At 43.0% G+C, this 20,399-nt stretch overlaps 2 protein-coding genes across 3 annotated transcripts; both read right to left on the bottom strand.

Moving 5' to 3' along the window:
• Positions 1–7,998: 7,998 nt before the first annotated feature.
• On the bottom strand, positions 7,999–9,964 carry LOC128624282 (macrophage mannose receptor 1-like). Its single transcript, XM_053651805.1, has 4 exons — positions 9,948–9,964; positions 9,492–9,839; positions 9,043–9,378; positions 7,999–8,904 (listed from the first exon to the last, which is right to left on the bottom strand). The coding sequence occupies exons 2-4, from the start codon at positions 9,781–9,783 to the stop codon at positions 8,558–8,560; spliced, it is 975 nt and encodes a 324-aa protein (XP_053507780.1). The 5' UTR covers positions 9,784–9,839; positions 9,948–9,964; the 3' UTR covers positions 7,999–8,557.
• A 6,051-nt stretch (positions 9,965–16,015) lies between these two features.
• LOC128624518 (macrophage mannose receptor 1-like) lies at positions 16,016–19,977 on the bottom strand. 2 transcript variants are annotated; one of them, XM_053652234.1, is made up of 4 exons: positions 19,563–19,977; positions 19,422–19,467; positions 16,580–16,930; positions 16,016–16,383 (listed from the first exon to the last, which is right to left on the bottom strand). In XM_053652234.1, exons 2-4 carry the CDS (start codon positions 19,456–19,458, stop codon positions 16,016–16,018), a joined length of 756 nt encoding a protein of 251 aa, XP_053508209.1. In that variant the 5' UTR covers positions 19,459–19,467; positions 19,563–19,977. The 2 variants fall into 2 exon arrangements, with proteins under 2 accessions (XP_053508209.1, XP_053508210.1); XM_053652235.1 differs by having other exon boundaries at positions 19,714–19,977.
• Between the last annotated feature and the right edge of the window lie 422 nt (positions 19,978–20,399).

Genomic DNA, 20,399 nt, shown 5'->3' with positions numbered 1-20,399 from the left:
ATTGTGCGCTTCATGTTTGTCAGGATGAACAATAAGTGTTGTTATTCACAGACACAGATTAAACCCTGTCCTTCATCTACATGACTAAACATGTGGAGAGAAATGAAGAAATCTGAAATTATTATCAAGATTATGTGGAAATCTTCCATTTTCTGCTGAAATTGAACCTTAAATATCGTTGAGGGTTGTGGTGCAGCAGATTGTTAAACTGTCAGTTATTTCATTTCACTGTGATTAAGTGAGTTGTAATTAAACAGAAGCAGTACAGCAGTGATGTGTTATTACTGTAATAATCATTATTTATAGCAGAATGGGGTCATTTCTGATCTGTAACCTCCTGTATTAAATACAGATTTCAAAAGCACTGATTACACTGTTACATCAAACTCGCAATAAAGTTCTCCAAAGTGATATATATTTCAAGAGAAGTGTGTGTTAATGAGGTGCTCGCTGCTGAATGGAGCCTTAATGTTCAAATCAAACCCCTTTAACATCCACACGATCACGTGATCAGAGAGAACAGGAGCTGATAAACAAATAAAGCAGGTTCAACAGGAACTGGTGTTCTGTTAGAGTCAGGGGGGAGCTGGATAAACGCCTGTTTGGAAAACGGTAACGAGCGAGATGTAAAAATCTAAGACAGAAACTTTGTTGTAATTTTATCTGTAATGAGAGAAATGCTACAACATTTTCAATTAATAGTTAAAACATGTGCAAAGTATGTATTAAATGACACACATTTATTCAGGCACAGTACAGTACCACTCGTTAAGGAGAATCCATACTCCCTCAGTGCGTGGCTCACATTTAGGATCGGCTCGGCTCGCTCAGAACCTGACCGAGGTGCTACTAAAAAAAAGCACCAAACTTCTTTAACATCCACGTGATCACGTGATGCTGACATGCAAATTGGTCCCAAAAAAATCCCAAACCCTGCACATCCTCCATACAGAAGTCTTTTAAAATAGCACTTTTAGCCTCTATAATTTCATTTAATACGTTTTATCAGAAATTATCCATCAAAATCTCTGACGAGGTTTTATTTAAACACACACAAACAAAACCTCACTAAAAATTATATTTAAAAAACACCCTTGATCTTTCTTTTAAAGCATAATCCTGAAAATATGGAAATGGTTGAACCACAAACTAAATGCAGATTTTCTTATTTTATAATTATATTTTATTAGCCTATTATTTTATCATTATTTATCGTTCGGATGTCAGCATTTTGGTGAAATAAGAAACAAAAACGGGGAAAGTGTTGAGCAGGAAATCATACGCAAATGTTGTGCCAAGAAGAAATCAGAGGAAAACACACACATTGGATTTGCATGAGTGTGACACACAAACAATCATCACAGTGTTGTTCAACAATTTCAAAACACACGCTGGTGGAAATGAAAGGAAATTATTACAAAATCTTTGTACACGTCTCTTTGCTGAAGCAAACATCTGCATTACACCAACTAGTTAATCTGGAAAACTGATAAATCAATGTACACTTCACACACTGACCCCAAGCGAACCGCTCCAGAGTCCGTTTACTCGGAGTTGTGATTGTTTTGTTGCGGATCCGAGCGCGACTGCAGTGTTCATGTCTTAACAAACCGAACTAAGGCAGAAAACGCACTAGGTTCCCAAACAAATGCTCCAAACAAGCCAGGTGTGAAAACACCCTGAGATTCGGGATTATTCCTTCATTTGAATCAGATCTGAAGTAACTAGTAACTTGCTACTTGAGTCGTCTTCTCATTGGACACTTTAGTACTCTTACTCAAGTCCTTATTAACATTATTACCTTTACTTCATCAAAAGGTTTGGCTCCTCTACCCACCTCTGGTGGTGTGGGCAGTCGGAGGAGTTTACAGGTAGGATCCTAGCGACTTCATCTTCAGCACACAAAGTGCAAACTTCTGATTCCAACACCTTAAGGAAGTGTTTCCATCGGCCCCTATTTTGAAGCACCTTCACCCGTCCAGGCCCTTTGTGGTGGAAGTGGATGCTTCTGAGACAGGCATGGGGCGGTGCTGTCGCAGTGGTTTGGTGAAAAACCTAAATGTCACCCAGTGGCTTTTTTCTTTTTGAAGAAGTTCTTTCTGACAAATGCAGCAGAGAAGTCCTTGTAGTGAAACTGGCCTTAGAGGAAGAGATAAACTTCTGAATGTCAGAGAGCGTGTGTACCTTTGGCGTTCCACATCTTTCAACATGGCTTGCCCTAGCTGCATAGTCTCAGGTGTTTGGACTTCCGTGATGGAGGTTATTTGTGGTCATGACAGACGGAGAGGCCAAAGATGGAGTCTAGCGAGGTTACGTCATCATGGCATGCAAGTTCAGTGAGAATATCCTGATTTAAGCCCTGCTGGTATTCTACTTTGCGGTAGCATTTCGTTCCAGCTGTTGCCAGTGGTTAGGGTGCAGTACAGCGTGAATTCAGCAGCACTCTGGTTTCCCTGCTTGAGGATGAGGAGTTGTTCATCTACTTCTTTACCCTATGTAGAATAGTTGAAGACTCACTGGAAAAGCTCAAGGCAGCATATTATTCTGGGAGTTGTAGTCAGCAGCCATGTTTGTAGTCCACTCTATGTTTCGTGATCTGGAACGTGACGGCTATATACAGTTTATAGCCATAAGGTGATAAATATTGACAGTGTACAAGATTTTATGAAAAGGTAATTCTCAGAAATATCTTTGTTAGAAGTAAGAAGGACTATTATGGGGTTTGATCTTTTTGTTATGTGTTTTTGTTTTATGTACAATAATGTGTAAAGAGATTTTTGACTCTTTAATAACACAGTTTTGTTAGGAGGATGAACTTAATCTCTGTGGAGTAAAATGTGTAACACAAATATCCAGGAGAGGTAAAAGTCAAATCTTTATACACTTTTACATGCTGAAGTTATTGTTTGTTGAAAAATAGGATGTAGGATTTGTTGAGCCTGATAAAGTCCCTGATGAAGCACATAGAGTGTCTTTTAAAGTATAAACACACTCACAACACACTTCAGATGGAATGTGAGAAGCTTATTAACATTTTAATCACTTAAAAAAAAATCAACATAAAGTTATATGCTGATCTTACCGCAGTTTTTTCTAATAGTTCATGCTAATAGCTGAAAGTAGATTTCACTGAAGAGTTTAAAATATTTATTATTTACCCATTAACACAAGGGTTGTTCTTCCTATGCTTCCCGTGCCACGTCCAGCAGTCCTCGAGGTCACCGTCCGAAGAGGAGCTCGAAGGGTGTGAAGCCCATGGACGCTTGGGGGCACTCCTGGATGGCAAAGAGGACGTAAGACAGGAGGAGGTCCCAGTTCCTCCTTTCCTCGTCTACCACCCGGTGCAACATTTGGTACAACGTTTTGGTTGAACCGTTCGACCAGCCCATCCGTTTGTGGGTGGTAGACGGATGCTTTTAGGTGTTTCACCTGCAACAGCCGACACAGATCAGACATTAATTTTGACACAAAAGGGGTACCTTGGTCTGTCAGGATGTCTTTCGGGATCCCCACACAGCTGAACAGGAGCACCAGTTCCTTAGGGACATTACGGGAGGTGGCTTAACGTAGAGGCACCGCCTCGGGGTACCTGGTGGCGTAGTCCACAATGACCAGTATGTATTCATGACCCCGGGCGGATTTTGGGAGCGGCCCGACGAGGTCCACGCCTATCCTCTTGAAGGGGACGCCTATGATGGGAAGCGGGATAAGGGGCACCGGCGGGGGTTTCCTCGGGGCCTTGCGTTGGCACTGGGGTCATCATTGGCAGAAGCCCCAGACCTCTGCATCCATCCCTGGTCAGACAAAGCGATCTTTCAGCTTCTCCAGGGTGTTTCGTGCCCCCAGGTGGCCCCTGAGCGGATGGCATGGGCCAGGTGTATCAGTGTTTGCGTTCTGGTCTTGGGGACTACCAAAAGGTCCATGTTTTCCCCTCTGCAGTTGGTCCGGTGGTACAGCAGGCCTCCCCTGATCAGAAAGCAGGAGGAGGAGAGTCTCTGGTTTGGACTCTGGTCAACCCCCTCGATCTGAAGCACCAGCAATCTGGGCCCAGCAATGTTTCAGGTGGCTGTCCTCTTTCTGCTCTTGGCCGAAGGTCCCCTGCCGGTTCACCTGTTGAAACACAGACGAGATTGGGTTAGGGTGTGTGCGCGGCTCACCTTCTGTCACGGCGTCCTCCTCGCCTCGGGCCATGTAGGCCTGCCGCACTCATGCTTCCTTCACTCGCTGGGGCGCTTTTGGCGGGTCCAGCGTGCGGAGGGCACACCCTGTCGGCCAGGGTTTCTGGGCCTTCTTCGGTGTCCCCCGGTCCAGCTCTATCGGCATGGGCTTGTCCCTGGGCTTCCCGTAGGTGGGATGGCTTCGGTTGTGCTTTCTCTCCTCGGCATAGCGCTGGCATTCGGGCCGGTGTGGCGGGCCCCTTCTAGGCGGGCTAAGAGTTTGCTGTCCGTCCCTGCCGAGCGCTAGGGTGGTCAGGGCGCATTCCAGGGCAGTTAGTAGTTCCTTGGGTGTCCTGGGAGCTTGCATTCCCACGGCCTGGCGTTCTGTGGGCGGCAGAGTTCTCAGGAACCGATCCATGGCCACCTTTTCTACAAGCTCGGTGGCGGTGTACAGGTCTGGCTGGAGCCACCTCTTGGTGAGGTGCAGGAGGGTGTCCATCTGCCCAAGTGGCTTGGCTCCCAGCCTGCAGCTCCATCGGTGGATCTCCGCCGCTGCCTGGTGGGGGTTTTGCCCACATACCAGGATCTCCCTCTTTACTTCTCCGTAGTCCCCTGCTTCTTCCAGAGAGAGGGCGTAACACTCCGTGCGCGCTTCTCCAAAGAGCAGTGGGCCGAGAATGCGTGGCCACTCTTCGATGCCCCAGTCCTCTCAGTGGATGACCCGTTCGAAGGCTTCTAGGTAGGCCTCGATGTTATTCTCTGGGGTCAGGTGGGGAAGAAAGTGTCGGGCGTCTCGGCCGGGATCAGGGTGAGGTGTGGCAGCCGCAGGTGTTTTCAGGGCCAGAAGCTCCTGGGTTGCGACCTGTAGGCTTTGGGCGAGCTGCTGCATCATGGTCTGCTGCTGGAGGCTGGCCTCCATTAGGTGCTGCCTAATTTTTTTTTATATATGGGCGGGTCTGTGCTCATGCCCGCATCCTCCACCAGTGTAGCGAGCTTAGACGGCGGTGGGATGAGCACAGACACACAGGAGACTGTTTCTGAGGCAAACGTGCAGAGTTTATTTAAGTGCAGTGGGGTGAAGTGCTAGGGCACCAGTGTCGTTTACGGGGCTGCCGGGGCCATGCTGGGGGCTTTCCAAGCAGCTGCGGTCCCGTTCTGCGGTCAGTGAGCACCGCATGTGCAGCCAGGGGGCGAAATCCTGTTTCCTCCAATTTCTCTGCAAGAAACACAAGACAGGTTATCATGCATGCCTCGGGGGCTCTCTCTCTCTTTTTGCGAGCGGAGGATCGCCCTTTTATATTCTCCCGTCAGCTGCTGGATGGTCAGCTGCTCTATCTCTTTTCGTCGCAATCTTCGCTCCCTTTCCCCCTCACATTATTCCTCCGTTGTCACAACTTTACTTCCCTCTGATAGCCACCTCTCCTCACTTGACTTGAACACCGCAACTGACATGCTATGTTCCACCCTAACATCTTCTCTTGACAGCATCTGCTCCCTAACCTCCAGACCTGCTCGCACATCACCCCTAGCCCTTGGCTCTAAGAAGCTCTGTGTAACAACCGGGCCAAACTAAGAGCATCTGAAAGGAAATGGCGCAAATCTAACAACCCAACTGACCTAACCAATTACCAGACACTTCTCTCCTCTTTTTCCAATAACATCTCCACTGATAAAGCCACATACTACCAAGAGAAGATTGGTAGTTCTCCCAACACTCGCACTCTCTTCAAAACCTTTTCCTCTCTTCTCTGTCCCCCTCCTACTCCTTCCCCCACCTCTCTCACTGCAGATGACTTTGCCACTTTATTTATTTATTTATTTTATTTATTTTTATTTGTATAGCGCTTTTTACAATAGACATTGTCTCAAAGCAGCTTTACAGAAATATCAACATGGTATACAGATATTAAAGGCTTGTTGGCTTTCTTTTCCAACAAGGTTACATCAATCAGGAACCAGTTCTCAACCCCAGACATGCATAGACCGGCTCCTCCTCCATGACCGGCTCCTTCTCTCTCCTCTCAGAGACTGATGTCTCTAAACTCCTCCTCTCTAGCCATCTCACAACCTGTCCTCTTGACCCTATCCCTTCTCACCTTCCTCACTCCATCTCTCCCACACTATTAAATGCACTCACACACATCTTTAACACATCCCTCTCTACTGGCACATACCCTACCTCATTTAAGCAGGCCCGGGTTACCCCACTGCTTAAAAAACATCACTTAACCCTGCTGTAGTTGACAATTACAGACCTGTTTCCCTCCTCACTTTTCTTTCCAAAACTCTTGAAAAAGCCGTTTTTAATCAACTCTCCAATTTTCTCACACAGAACAACCTCCTGGACACCAAGCAGTCTGGCTTCAAGAGCAATCACTCCACAGAGACTGCTCTGCTTTCCGTCACTGAAGCCTTACGATTAGCAAGAGCAACCTCTAGATCATCTGTCCTCATCCTACTTGACCTCTCTGCTGCTTTTGACACTGTGAACCATCAGATCCTCCTGTCAACTCTCTCCAGCCTGGGCATCACTGGAACGGTTCTGCGCTGGTTGGAATCCTATCACTCTGACAGATCCTTCAAGGTGTTGTGGAGGGGAGGTATTTCTGAAACTCAGCAACTCACAACTGGCGTTCCACAGGGGTCAGTTCTGGGTCCACTCCTCTTTTCTATCTACACTACATCTCTAGGGCAGGTGATTGAGTCTCATGGCTTCTCATATCATTGCTATGCTGATGTCACCCAGCTCTATTTGTCCTTCCAGCCTGATGAGCCATCTGTCTCTGCACGCATCTCTGCTTGCCTGTCGGACAACTCGGTCTGGATGAGGGAACACCATCTTAAGCTCAACCTGGCAAAATCTGAGCTTCGTTTCATCCCAGCCTGTCCCTCAATCAACCACCACCTCACTGTACAGCTCAGCTCAACCACACTCATGCCAACCAGGACGGCCAGAAACTTTGGGGTGATTCTTGATGACAGCTTGACCTTTGCAGACCACATCTCAACAACTGCACAGGCCTGTAGGTTCATCCTTTACAACATCAAGAAAATCCAACCCTACCTCACCGAACAGGCTACACAGATACTAGTCCAGGCTCTTGTTATCTCAAAACTGGACTACTGCAACTCACTACTCTCGGGCCTCCCAGCCAGCTCCATCAAACCCCTTCAGATGATTCAGAATGCTGCAGCGCGCCTCGTCTTCAACCAGCCCAAGATAACCCATGTCACACCCCTCTTCATCTCCTCCACTGGCTTCCTGTTGCTGCCTGCATCAAATTCAAGGCCTTGATGCTCACCTACAAGACCTTGTCAGGAACAGCACCCCCTAACTCAACTCTTTCCTGAAGGCCTACGTTCCCTCTCGCAATCTGCGATCGATTAGCGACCGACGTTTAGTAGTTCCCACTCAGCATGGCGCAAGGTCCCTTTCCAGAACCTTCACGCTAACTGTTCCTCAGTGGTGGAATGAACTTCCAACCTCAATCCGGACCGCAGAATCTCTCACCATCTTCAAAAAACAGCTAAAGACCCACCTCTTCCATGAACACCTAACCAACTCATAAAATTTTTTTTTTTTTTTTTTAAATTTGCACTTACACCTCTACTCTGTGCACTTTGCTTCTTCTGGAACTCAATTAATGGATCTTGTATGGTAGCACTACTTGTATTGTTCTCTGCTTGATATATAACTTTGCTTGTATTTTCTCATTTGTAAGTCGCTTTGGATAAAAGCGTCTGCGAAATGAATAAATGTAAATGTGAAATAATAATAATGAACATAACGACATTTAAGACACACTTTTTGATAAATAAAGACACAGTCACGTTTAGAATATGAAAACTTTATTACTGTAAAAATATCGGGTTACATTTTATTAATATAGAACATCAATAGTTTCTAAACTCAACATTAGTGTTTATTCAGCTACTAAACCCCAAAACCCAAAAACTTTACTTTAGTAGAATCAGATCATTAAATGTACAAACACTCGCCTGCTGCAAATGAAGAGAAACAACACAAAAGATATCACAAGAGAAATTAATAAAATTATATTTCTTATTATATATTGATTTAATAGAAAAGAAACATGAATAAATTGTATCTTAAGAATTATGGAGAAAAGGATTAATATCTTAAAAATGTGTGTATTTGTATGAATTCGTCTGAAAGCCTTAAGTACATCTTGTGGATATTCTGGTGAATGTGAATTGGTGTGTAAAGCTCTGCGTGTGTGAACAGTTCCTGCACACTTTAGGCTTTTTCCTGCTCTATGACACCTGATTCAACTCATCACCTAGTGAACACATGCATAATGAAGGGTTCAGGTGAGTTAGTGCTGGAAAACACTCAACTGTGCAGTGCTCTGTTCTTCCAGCATGGAGAAAACCGCCTTTTATTTCAATTTACACACGACTCGAAGTTCAGCAGAGTCCATCACATAATCAGGTGCTGCTTCTGCAGTGTGTGTGTCAGCAGCGCAGTGAGACAGCGGAGGTTCTGTCTGTCTCTCTACGTCCTCGCAGGTCAGCGGCCCGGACGACACCTTCATCTCAGAGAGACGGTTCGGTCCAAGCCCCACCCACAGATTCCCTGGGGGGACACGCCTCCTCCTGAGCTCAGACTCCAGCTCTTCCTGTTCAGATTCAGAATCGATGTTGAGAATTCCAGCCCTGTTCCCGTCACGACAGTAATCCAGCGCTTCCTCCCAGCTCAGAGCCTCATCACTCACATGGATGGAAACTGATAGAGACAGAAAACCCCAAAAGGAGGAGGATGATTTAGAGTGATATCAGAGACAGAGACTCACACCAGCTGTGTTCTAGTCATCATACAGAAGATTGCTGAGACAATTTTACTGTTTGGAAAGTCCACACTTACTGCTGTAGCACAGAGGAGGATAATTATTACTGCATGCTACTGAATTCCATCCCCATTCACTCAATATTACACAGTCGTATGGTGATGATAGAGGATGACCACTCCACCAGTTTCTGTAGGCGGAGTTTCCTCCATCGGTCCACTGCCAGTCATCACACAGCAGGCCGATCCAGAAGGACGTGGTGCTGTTTAACCCTTTAATCTTCACCTCTTCATTCTGCTGCTGATCTCTGATACTGACCAGGTCAGTGTATTTCCCCCTGCAGTAACGCTGAGCACCAGACCAGGTCTTACTCTCAAGGATTAGATGATAATTAGGAGTCTGTGAAGAAGCATCTGTGGAAATTAAAAAACAAACAAAATCCAAATTTATTTGTATGTTTACAATGACAACACATTATATTAACCATTATATATTTTTAAAGTTATAATAATATATAAAAATTTACCTTCATAGCACATGAAATATCGCGTCCCTGTGCACTGAAGACTTTCCCATGAACCATCAGTCTTCATAGCAGCACAGTAGCTCGATGTCCCACAAACCCCTGCCAGATTTCTGAATGTTACAGGATCACCATTAGACCATTTCTCACTGAACACACTGCGATAGAGACCGATCCAGCTCCAATACCCATAAGGCTTCATATTATACAGGTCAGTGTAGTCTTCATCAGAGTACACAGTGACGAGGTCGATGTAATTATCTCTGCAAGCTGCCCGAGCCGCAGTCTGAGTCATGCCACTCGGAATGATCTGGAACGTAGTGAGACGGCTGTGGACTGGAGGAGAAAAAGCTGTGGAAGAAATTTCTCCTGTTAATGAATCAGGACAGAGATGATGGAGGGAAATGTGATGAGGATGAACGATTATGTGCTGTTTTCCTTTCAGACTGAGAGACTGACTCCAGAACAGCGGTCTGTTGGTGAAGTGACTCAGAAAAGTGAAAACACTGTGATGTGAACAGCTGGAGCTTCATACAGATGTGGAAGAGAGCGTGCAGGTGATTTGAGTAGGAGAGATGTTTAAGAGCTGTGTCTGATAAACGAGTTAAAAGGATGACAATATCTAATGGTTTCACATAAATAGTATTTCCGAGGCTGTTAAGAAGTTTAATGATTCTCATTTGCTTATGTATTAGAAAGTTTACTCGAGTGATGTGTTTTATTTGCTTAATCAGCAGCTGAACAATTACGTTTGTTGCTTGGAGGAAAGGAGACTGTAAGTTTATTGCACCTACGAAACTATTTCTCAGTGGATCGTGTCCGTGTGAAATTTATTAGGATTCATTTTTATAAATACGTTTGAGAAGGTAAAGTTTGCAGGTTACACTCTTCTCCGCGGTGTTTAGTATAAAATGCTCCTCTGCATTAGAGGACTCGGGTCTGGGTGTCTGCTAAAGCACAGGGACATTCATCAGTTTATTTCCTTTAATAAAGCCAAGAACACAATAATCGCCTACATATTAGCTGAAGAATGACTTTCACCACAAATTCAGTTCACCACTAACCTGGTTTTAAATGTAGACTAGCTGTAGAAAACTGATGTCCTGCCTGACTGCAATCAACCTCAATGCTTAAACTGTCTACATTAAACAACAAAAACTATTTAAAGTATTGAATGTGATGCTACTTGAGCCTCTGAGAAAATTTCAGCAAAACAGACTTTTATGAGAAGTTGTAGTCCACAGAAAGCGTGGTTAGAGAAGACAGTTCAGTCCAGCATATTATTGTGTGTTTGGATTTCACTGGAAAGGAGGTGGAGAACATGAAAGGCAAAGTGTCAGTCACGGAGAGGCAGGAGACTCAGCTTGAAAAGGAAAACCAGGTTTTGTGGGAGAGGCTCGATGACCTGGAGACCTTTAAAAGAAGATGGAATCTAAAGGTTATCAGACTTTACAAAAGTGAAGGTGGAGAGGTAAAGAGAAAAGTGCTGAATCTGATGCAGGTGATATCTCCTGACAGAGGCTCCGAGTGCTGTACACACCGTGCAGTAGACACAGGACCGTCAGGAGGCGTCATAGGCAGCCGCTTAGGGCGTCACCTTATCTGCGGCGTCACCATATTTGGGGCGTCATCTTATTTGGGACGTCACCATATTTGGGGCATCACCATATTTGGGGCGTCACCATATTTGGGGCGTCATCTTATTTGGGGCGTCACCATATTTGGGGCGTCATCATATTTGGGGCGTCACCATATTTGAGGCGTCACCTTATTTGGGGCGTCACCATATTTGGGGCGTCACCTTATTTGGGACGTCACCGTATTTGGGGTGTCACCGTATTTGGGGCGTCACCATATTTGGGGCGTCATCTTATTTGGGGCGTCACCATATTTGGGGCGTCATCATATTTGGGGCGTCACCATATTTGGGGCGTCACCTTATTTGGGGCGTCACCATATTTGGGGCGTCATCATATTTTGGGGTGTCACATTATTTGGGGCGTCACCTTATTTGGGGCGCCCCCTATGGTGTTATTTTTCGTGAAATTTCTGCACGCGCAAGAACGTATTTTGATCACACAAAAAGGTATTATGGATCCATGCCAAAAATCCGAGCGCGGTGTTAACGCTCACGAGGGAAAATCTCTGTTCTGCTCGCGCGAATACTTTTATATTTTTGTCAGCAGTGGGCGGGCCCAACTGTAACCTCAAATATCATTGGCTAACTCATTTTCCCAGAAATCAGATCTGATTGGCTGCCTGCCACCGTCGCGAACCGTTAGTGAAGTTTCCCGTTCTTTCATGAGAGACACGACTTCATCCACGGACTCTCTTCATATCAGACATTTATTTTTCCATTTGTTGATAGTTTTCGATTGACACCCTTACTACATACTACATTATATAATATAATATATACAGGAGCGGACTGCATATATTATAGTATATAACATATATTATAGCATGTGTAATTATTATAGAGACAGAGACTCACACCAGCTGTGTTCTAGTCATCATACAGAAGATTGCTGAGACAATTCTACTGTTTGGAAAGTCCACACTTACCGTAGCACAGAGGGACGTAATTATTACTGCACGGTACTGAATTCCATCCCCATTCACTCGATATTACACAGTCGTATGGTGATGGCTGAGGTTCACCACTCCCCCAGTTTCTGTAGGCGGAGTTTCCTCCATCGGTCCACTGCCAGTCATCACACAGCAGGCCGATCCAGAAGGACGTGGTGCTGTTTAACCCTTTAATCTTCACCTCTTCATTCTGCTGCTGATCTCTGATACTGACCAGGTCAGTGTATTTCCCCCTGCAGTAACGCTGAGCACCAGACCAGGTCTTACTCTCAAGGATTAGATGATAATTAGGAGTCTGTGAAGAAGCATCTGTGGAGATAAAAAAAAAAATTACACACACATACAGTGAGGGGAAAAAAGTATTTGATCCCCTGCTGATTTTGTACGTTTGCCCACTGACAAAGAAATGATCAGTCTATCATATACATATATGTATTTATACTAAATACATATTTCCCTCATTAAAATGCAAATCAATTTATAACATTTTTGACATGCTTTTTTCTCATTTTTTTTGTTGTTATTCTGTCTCTCACTATTCAAATAAATCTACCATTAAAATTATAGACTGATCATTTCTTTGTCAGTGGGCAAATGTACAAAATCAGCAGGGGATCAAATACTTTTTTCCCTCACTGTATAATAATTATTATTATTATAAAAACCTGGCCTCAATGTTTACAATGACAACACATTATATTAAACATTATATGTTAAAAAAATCTATTATAAATATACATTACAATATGAATTTTAAGTCAGACATTACTTTGTTCATAGCACATGAAATATCGCGTCCCTGTGCACTGAAGACTTTCCCATGAACCATCAGTCTTCATAGCAGCACAGTAGCTCGATGTCCCACAAACCCCTGTCAGATTTCTGAATGTTACAGGATCACCATTAGACCATTTCTCACTGAACACACTGCGATAGAGACCGATCCATCTCCAATTCCAATAAGTTGTCATATTATTCAGTTCAGTGTTGTCTTCATCAGAGTACACAGTGACGAGGTCGATGTAATTATCTCTGCAAGCTGCCCGAGCCGCAGTCTGATTCATGCCACTCGGAATGATCTGGAACGTAGAGAGACGGCTGTGGACTGGAGGAGAAAAAGCTGTGGAAGAAATTTCTCCTGTTAATGAATCAGGACAGAGATGATGGAGGGAAATGTGATGAGGATGAACGACTATGTGCTGTTTTCCTTTCAGACTGAGAGACTGACTCCAGAACAGCGGTCTGTTGGTGAAGTGACTCAGAAAAGTGAAAACACTGTGATGTGAACAGCTGGAGCTTCATACAGATGTGAACAGCTGGAGCTTTATACAGATGTGAACAGCTGGAGCTTCATACAGATGTGAACAGCTGGAGATTTATACAGATGTGAACAGCGGGAGCTTTATACAGATGTGAACAGCTGGAGATTTATACAGATGTGAACAGCTGGAGCTTTATTGGGGCAGTTTACATTTATTGGATATTACAGCCTGGATATACGATCCACTCCGTGCTCGAGGGTCTCGCAGTGACCCTCGGGCTCGGATCTTTGAACAGGCCGTACCCTCAGTATGACGGAGTGGGTATTCTCGTTCCCACAGCGTGAAGCTCACGCACCATCGAGTTCCCTTTGAAAGGGAACGTCTGGGTTACACATGTAACCTTGGTCCCTGAGAAGGGACTGTGGGGCAGGCCTGTGGATTGTGTCTTCACTTCAGATAATAAGGCTGACGGCGCGGTTCACAGGTGCCGTTTATATATGACTTATTTAAGTGATTTACTTCAGTCTGTTTATAAACACCACTTTGGCAGCTCTAGCAATACATTTCTGAACACCTTGTAGTGTATAAATAAAGGAGATACCATGCTGACATATTTGTTTATAATGTGGTATATCTGACATTTTCAAAGGGTAAAAGTAATCCTGGAAATAGGAACCCATTTATGAAATAAAACGCCATTATAAAGCGCCCTCATGCGTGACCAGAATCTGAAGCTTGTGTAACATCACCCCTATTTATAGACCTGCTGCGATCAGGTGACGTGGCAATTAAGCGTGTCAAGTGATATATTTAAAATGAAAATGTCAGATTTTGATCAAAGGAGACATTTAAAACATCCAAAAAAACCCTGAGTAACCACCTTATGATCCAGTGGGCGTTACAAACAAGTTCACCAAAGTTAACGAAGATAGCGGTGCATTTAGTGTCATATAAACTGGACTGTTATCGCACATTTTTGCTGTTTCTAATGTAAAGGAAAGGTTTCATGGATAAATACATTGATACGAAACTTGTTTCTCCAAATACATCTAGCAGTCTGTCCGTGTGAAAAACACTACCTCCACCTGAGGAGAATTCAAACTGAGTTTAATTGACCCAAGGAGCTGGGCTGAGGTGTCGGGGTGGGGGAGGGGTGCACTGATTCAACTGTGAAAATGAAGTGAAAATGACCCAGCCACTAACCCAGCGGTTGGGTTACACAAAACTACCCAAAAACTAAAAAGGCAAAACCCCGCCTGAGAAAAGAACCACAGCTTGAATCAGAAGTACTGAATGTGATGCTACTTGAGCCTCTGAGAAAATTTCAGCAAAACAGACTTTTATGAGAAGTTGTAGTCCACAGAAAGCGTGGTTAGAGAAGACAGTTCAGTCCAGCATATTATTGTGTGTTTGGATTTCACTGGAAAGGAGGTGGAGAACATGAAAGGCAAAGTGTCAGTCACGGAGAGGCAGGAGACTCAGCTTGAAAAGGAAAACCAGGTTTTGTGGGAGAGGCTCGATGACCTGGAGACCTTTAAAAGAAGATGGAATCTAAAGGTTATCAGACTTTACAAAAGTGAAGGTGGAGAGGTAAAGAGAAAAGTGCTGAATCTGATGCAGGTGATATCTCCTGACAGAGGCTCCGAGTGCTGTACACACCGTGCAGTAGACACAGGACCGTCAGGAGGCGTCATAGGCAACCGCTTAGGGCGTCACCTTATCTGCGGCGTCACCATATTTGGGGCGTCACCATATTTGGGACGTCACCATATTTGGGGCGTCATCTTATTTGGGGCGTCACCTTATTTGGGGCGTCACCATATTTGGGGCGTCACCTTATTTGGCGGTCATCATATTTGGGGCGTCACCTTATTTGGGGCGTCACCATATTTGGAGCGTCATCATATTTGGGACGTCACCTTATTTGGGGCGTCACCATATTTGGGGCATCACCTTATTTGGGGCGTCATCGTATTTGGGGCGTCACCTTATTTGGGGCGTCATCGTATTTGGGGTGTCACCTTATTTGGGGCGTCACCTTATTTTGGGGCGTCACCATATTTGGGGCGTCACATTATTTGGGGCATCACCTTATTTGGGGCGTCACCTTATTTGGGGCGTCACATTATTTGGGGCGTCACCTTATTTGGGGCGCCCCCTATGGTGTTATTTTTCGTGAAATTTCTGCACGCGCAAGAACGTATTTTGATCACACAAAAAGGTATTATGGATCCATGCCAAAAATCCGAGCGCGGTGTTAACGCTCACATGAGGGAAAATCTCTATTCTGCTCGCGCGAATACTTTTATATTTTTGTCAGCAGTGGGCGGGCCCAACTGTAACCTCAAATATCATTGGCTAACTCATTTTCCCAGAAATCAGATCTGATTGGCTGCCTGCCACCGTCGCGAACCGTTAGTGAAGTTTCCCGTTCTTTCATGAGAGACACGACTTCATCCACGGACTCTCTTCATATCAGACATTTATTTTTCCATTTGTTGATAGTTTTCGATTGACACCCTTACTACATACTACATTATATAATATAATATATACAGGAGTGGACTGCATATATTATAGTATATAACATATATTATAGCATGTGTAATTATTATAGAGACAGAGACTCACACCAGCTGTGTTCTAGTCATCATACAGAAGATTGCTGAGACAATTTTACTGTTTGGAAAGTCCACACTTACCGTAGCACAGAGGGACGTAATTATTACTGCACGGTACTGAATTCCATCCCCATCCACTCAATACTACTACACAGTCGTATGGTGATGATAGAGGATGACCACTCCCCCAGGCCCAGTTTCTGTAGGTGGAGTTTCCTCCATCGGTCCACTGCCAGTCATCACACAGCAGGCCGATCCAGAAGGACGTGGTGCTGTTTAACCCTTTAATCTTCACCTCTTCATTCTGCTGCTGATCTCTGATACTGACCAGGTCAGTGTATTTCCCCCTGCAGTAACGCTGAGCACCAGACCAGGTCTTATTCTCAAGGATTAGATGATAATTAGGAGTCTGTGAAGAAACATCTGTGGAGGTAAAAAAAAAAAAAATTATATATATATAAAAAAATTACACACACACACATATATAATTATAATTATTATTATTATTAGAAAATCCTGGCCTTAATGTTTACAATAACACATTATATTAAACATTATATATATTTTAAAAATCTATTATAAATATACATTACAATATGAATTTTAAGTCAGACGTTACCTTCTTCATAGCACATGAAATATCGCGTCTCTGTGCACTGAAGACTTTCCCATGAACCATCAGCCTTCATAGCAGCACAGTAGCTTGATGTCCCACAAACCCCTGCCAGATTTCTGAATGTTACAGGATCACCATTAGACCATTTCTCACTGAACACACTGCGATAGAGACCGATCCATCTCCAATTCCCATAAGGCTTCATATTATACAGGTCAGTGTTGTCTTCATCAGAGTACACAGTGACGAGGTCGATGTAATTATCTCTGCAAGCTGCCCGAGCCGCAGTCTGAGTCATGCCACTCGGAATGATCTGGAACGTAGTGAGACGGCTGTGGACTGGAGGAGAAAAAGCTGTGGAAGAAATTTCTCCTGTTAATGAATCAGGACAGAGATGATGGAGGGAAATGTGATGAGGATGAACGACTATGTGCTGTTTTCCTTTCAGACTGAGAGACTGACTCCAGAACAGCGGTCTGTTGGTGAAGTGACTCAGAAAAGTGAAAACACTGTGATGTGAACAGCTGGAGCTTCATACAGATGTGAACAGCTGGAGCTTTATACAGATGTGGAAGAGAGCGTGCAGGTGATTTGAGTAGGAGAGATGTTTAAGAGCTGTGTCTGATAAACGAGTTAAAAGGATGACAATATCTAATGGTTTCACATAAATAGTATTTCCGAGGGTGTTAAGAAGTTTAATGATTCTCATTTGCTTATGTATTTGAAAGTTTACTCGAGTGATGTGTTTTATTTGCTTAATCAGCAGCTGAACAATTACGTCTGTTGCTTGGAGGAAAGGAGACTGTAAGTTTATTGCACCTACGAAACTATTTCTCAGTGGATCGTGTCCGTGTGAAATTTATTAGGATTCATTTTTATAAATACGTTTGAGAAGGTAAAGTTTGCAGGTTACACTCTTCTCCGCGGTGTTTAGTATAAAATGCTCCTCTGCATTAGAGGACTCGGGTCTGGGTGTCTGCTAAAGCACAGGGACATTCATCAGTTTATTTCCTTTAATAAAGCCAAGAACACAATAATCGCCTACATATTAGCTGAAGAATGACTTTCACCACAAATTCAGTTCACCACTAACCTGGTTTTAAATGTAGACTAGCTGTAGAAAACTGATGTCCTGCCTGACTGCAATCAACCTCAATGCTTAAACTGTCTACATTAAACAACAAAAACTATTTAAAAACACAAGAAATACATGTTTTAACGAAAGCTATGTCTGTTTCTATGGCATGAATAACCTACATTTCATTCAGGGTTGTATGGATTTATTGATATTTTATCTAAACATTGCTGGAATAAAAAAGATGTGTGTAAGGTAAGCCTGTCTTTTGTCTGGTTTCCTGCTCATATCTCATCTCCACCGCCCACAGGCTCCTCCTGACTGAAGACTGAGAAATAAGTCAGTAACTTTAAAGGTGGAGTTTCTTCCTTCATCACGTAACGACACGCTTCATGAACTGATGATCTCCGATCTCTAGCTTCCATATAAAATGCAGATTACAGCCCTATTATTTCAAAACAATCATTTCATATGATGCCTAATCATGGCTAATTACAATCAGCGTAACCTGCTGAAGTGAAACGATATATTTTAGAATTTTACAAACACTAGCTATTAACTACCACAGCTCTGTAGCAGCACCTGAGGATTTGTTTGTTTGTTTGTTTGTTTGTTTGTTTAATAATCTGGTCCTTCTGGAAGCTCGTCTCTCTCCTCGACACTGAACTGTGTATAAACTCTCATAACTCACTCAGCAAAGGCAGTTTATGATTTATTAATTCTGTCTTATTGTAGTGTTTACATGCCGCTCATTGCTTGTTCAGGACGAGTGTTACAGCAGCTATTATTATTGTACTCTAACTCAGTCATGGAGCTAAACAGTTTAGTGATCTTGTGTTCTGTGAGTTTCAGCTGAAATTAAACCACTGAACTGAACAGGAATCAGTTTTACCCGAGAAAAAAAGATCATTCACTTTAATGAGGAATTACATCTTACTTAATTCTGCAATTCTGTGGACAAAAGCTCACATACATGACTTGCTTCTTCCAGTCAGTAAACACCGCCATCTAGCGGCCACATTTAGTCCCTGAGAGCAGTTACAGAGCGGAAAGAGAACCGCTTGACCTTTGTGAAAGAACCGTTCAGGTAAATGATTCAGTGTTTTAATGCTGCGTGTCCGTTACACTGCTTCGATCGGATCTGATCATTCAGCTCATGTACATACGTCACGAACTCGTACACCAATTTCCTCACATCCATCACAGTTTAATGACACACTTTTATATAAACTCACTGATTCTCTACACAGCAGTTTCTTCATTACAGTAAACCCATTGGGAGTGAACATCAGCCATTAATGTCCTCCACACCGTTTACTGATTCTCACAGCAGAGGCTTTATTTCACAACAACTTCATTTATTTACACATTTCTCTCTTCATTACTGGACTTGGTTTAGGAAACTGAGCTTTCATTTCACACGCATCTAAATAAAACATCAATATTGTTTTTTAATGTTATAAAATTCTGTGTAAATAACACTTCTGCGCTCTGGTGGAGATTTGAATGAACAGAAGTTTGTAATATTTGTGAAATAAAGAAAATAAATCTATATCTGTTTATTCCACCGTGTTAATTCAAGCAGGAAGTTTAAATGGAAGTGATTATTCAGGCAGGAGCGCGTGGTGTTCACCTGATCATCTTTAACACCACTACATTTGGAGGAACGAATCTAAAGAGTGCCATTTAAATAAAAATAACAACAGTTTAAACTCAGCACATGAAGTCTAAAGCTGCATTTTATTCAAACATATTCATTAGAATTTTTACCTGAGAGCAGAAGGAGCAGAACTGACACGGTTACCATGGTGATGTCCTGTGGGTTTAACATCCAACATCAGGGTTAAACATACACACCTGGAATACTGTAATAATAATAATAACAATAATAATAATAATAATAAAGAGGACTTGTATCAGAAGAAGGGCTTGTTGTCAGAGAGAGCTGGCTGTGTGTGTGAAGTGTAAATGATAAAAGCAGTGTGTGAATTTGTCAATAACTAATCAGTGATATGAGAACGTGATCAGGTGAACAGATCCAGGTAAAGTGCTGCAGTCTTACCTGATGAGGTGCTCGCTGCTGAATGGAGTCTTAATGTTCAAATCAAACCCCTTTAACATCCACACGATCATGTGATGCTGACATGTAAATAGGTAAATAAATTTTTAAAAAATAATAATAAAAAAAAAACCCCAAACCCCTGTACTTCCTCCATACTGTACATTAATATAACTTTAACACTTCAGCATGTGGGTGAAGTGACATCAGTAATAAAGGACGATGTGTTCAGCAGGAGAGATCGTCTCGATCATACCCAAATGTGGCTCCAGGAAAAAACATTCACTGAATTTGCATCAGTGAAAAAACAGCGTGATGCAGAAAGAGAAAATGTTTTATATCTAACTGAATCACATGTGATAATAATAATAATAATAATAATAATAATAATAATAATAATAATAACAGAAACTACTATTGATGATTTCAGTGTTTAAACTATTAAAATGTAGTATTTTAGTTATAGTTATATTATATTAGAACTATTTTCATCGATGTCCATGTCAGCATTAGGAGTGAGAGGGAAGAGTGTGACCGGGGAATTCATACACGGATGTTGCTGTGGAGGAAAATAAAATAAATAAAATCCTCCATATGTGCTTTATGTAAATGAGAGGAACATCAACATGATGAACAAACAAACTGGTGTCTAACTGCAGCACAGAGGAAGAAAATGTCCAGAGAATTTC

Source organism: Ictalurus furcatus, chromosome 20 (assembly GCF_023375685.1).
Source record: "Ictalurus furcatus strain D&B chromosome 20, Billie_1.0, whole genome shotgun sequence".
Lineage (NCBI taxonomy): Eukaryota > Metazoa > Chordata > Actinopteri > Siluriformes > Ictaluridae > Ictalurus > Ictalurus furcatus.
Note: the sequence above shows the minus strand (reverse complement) of the source record. Positions and strands in the feature narration are given on the sequence as shown.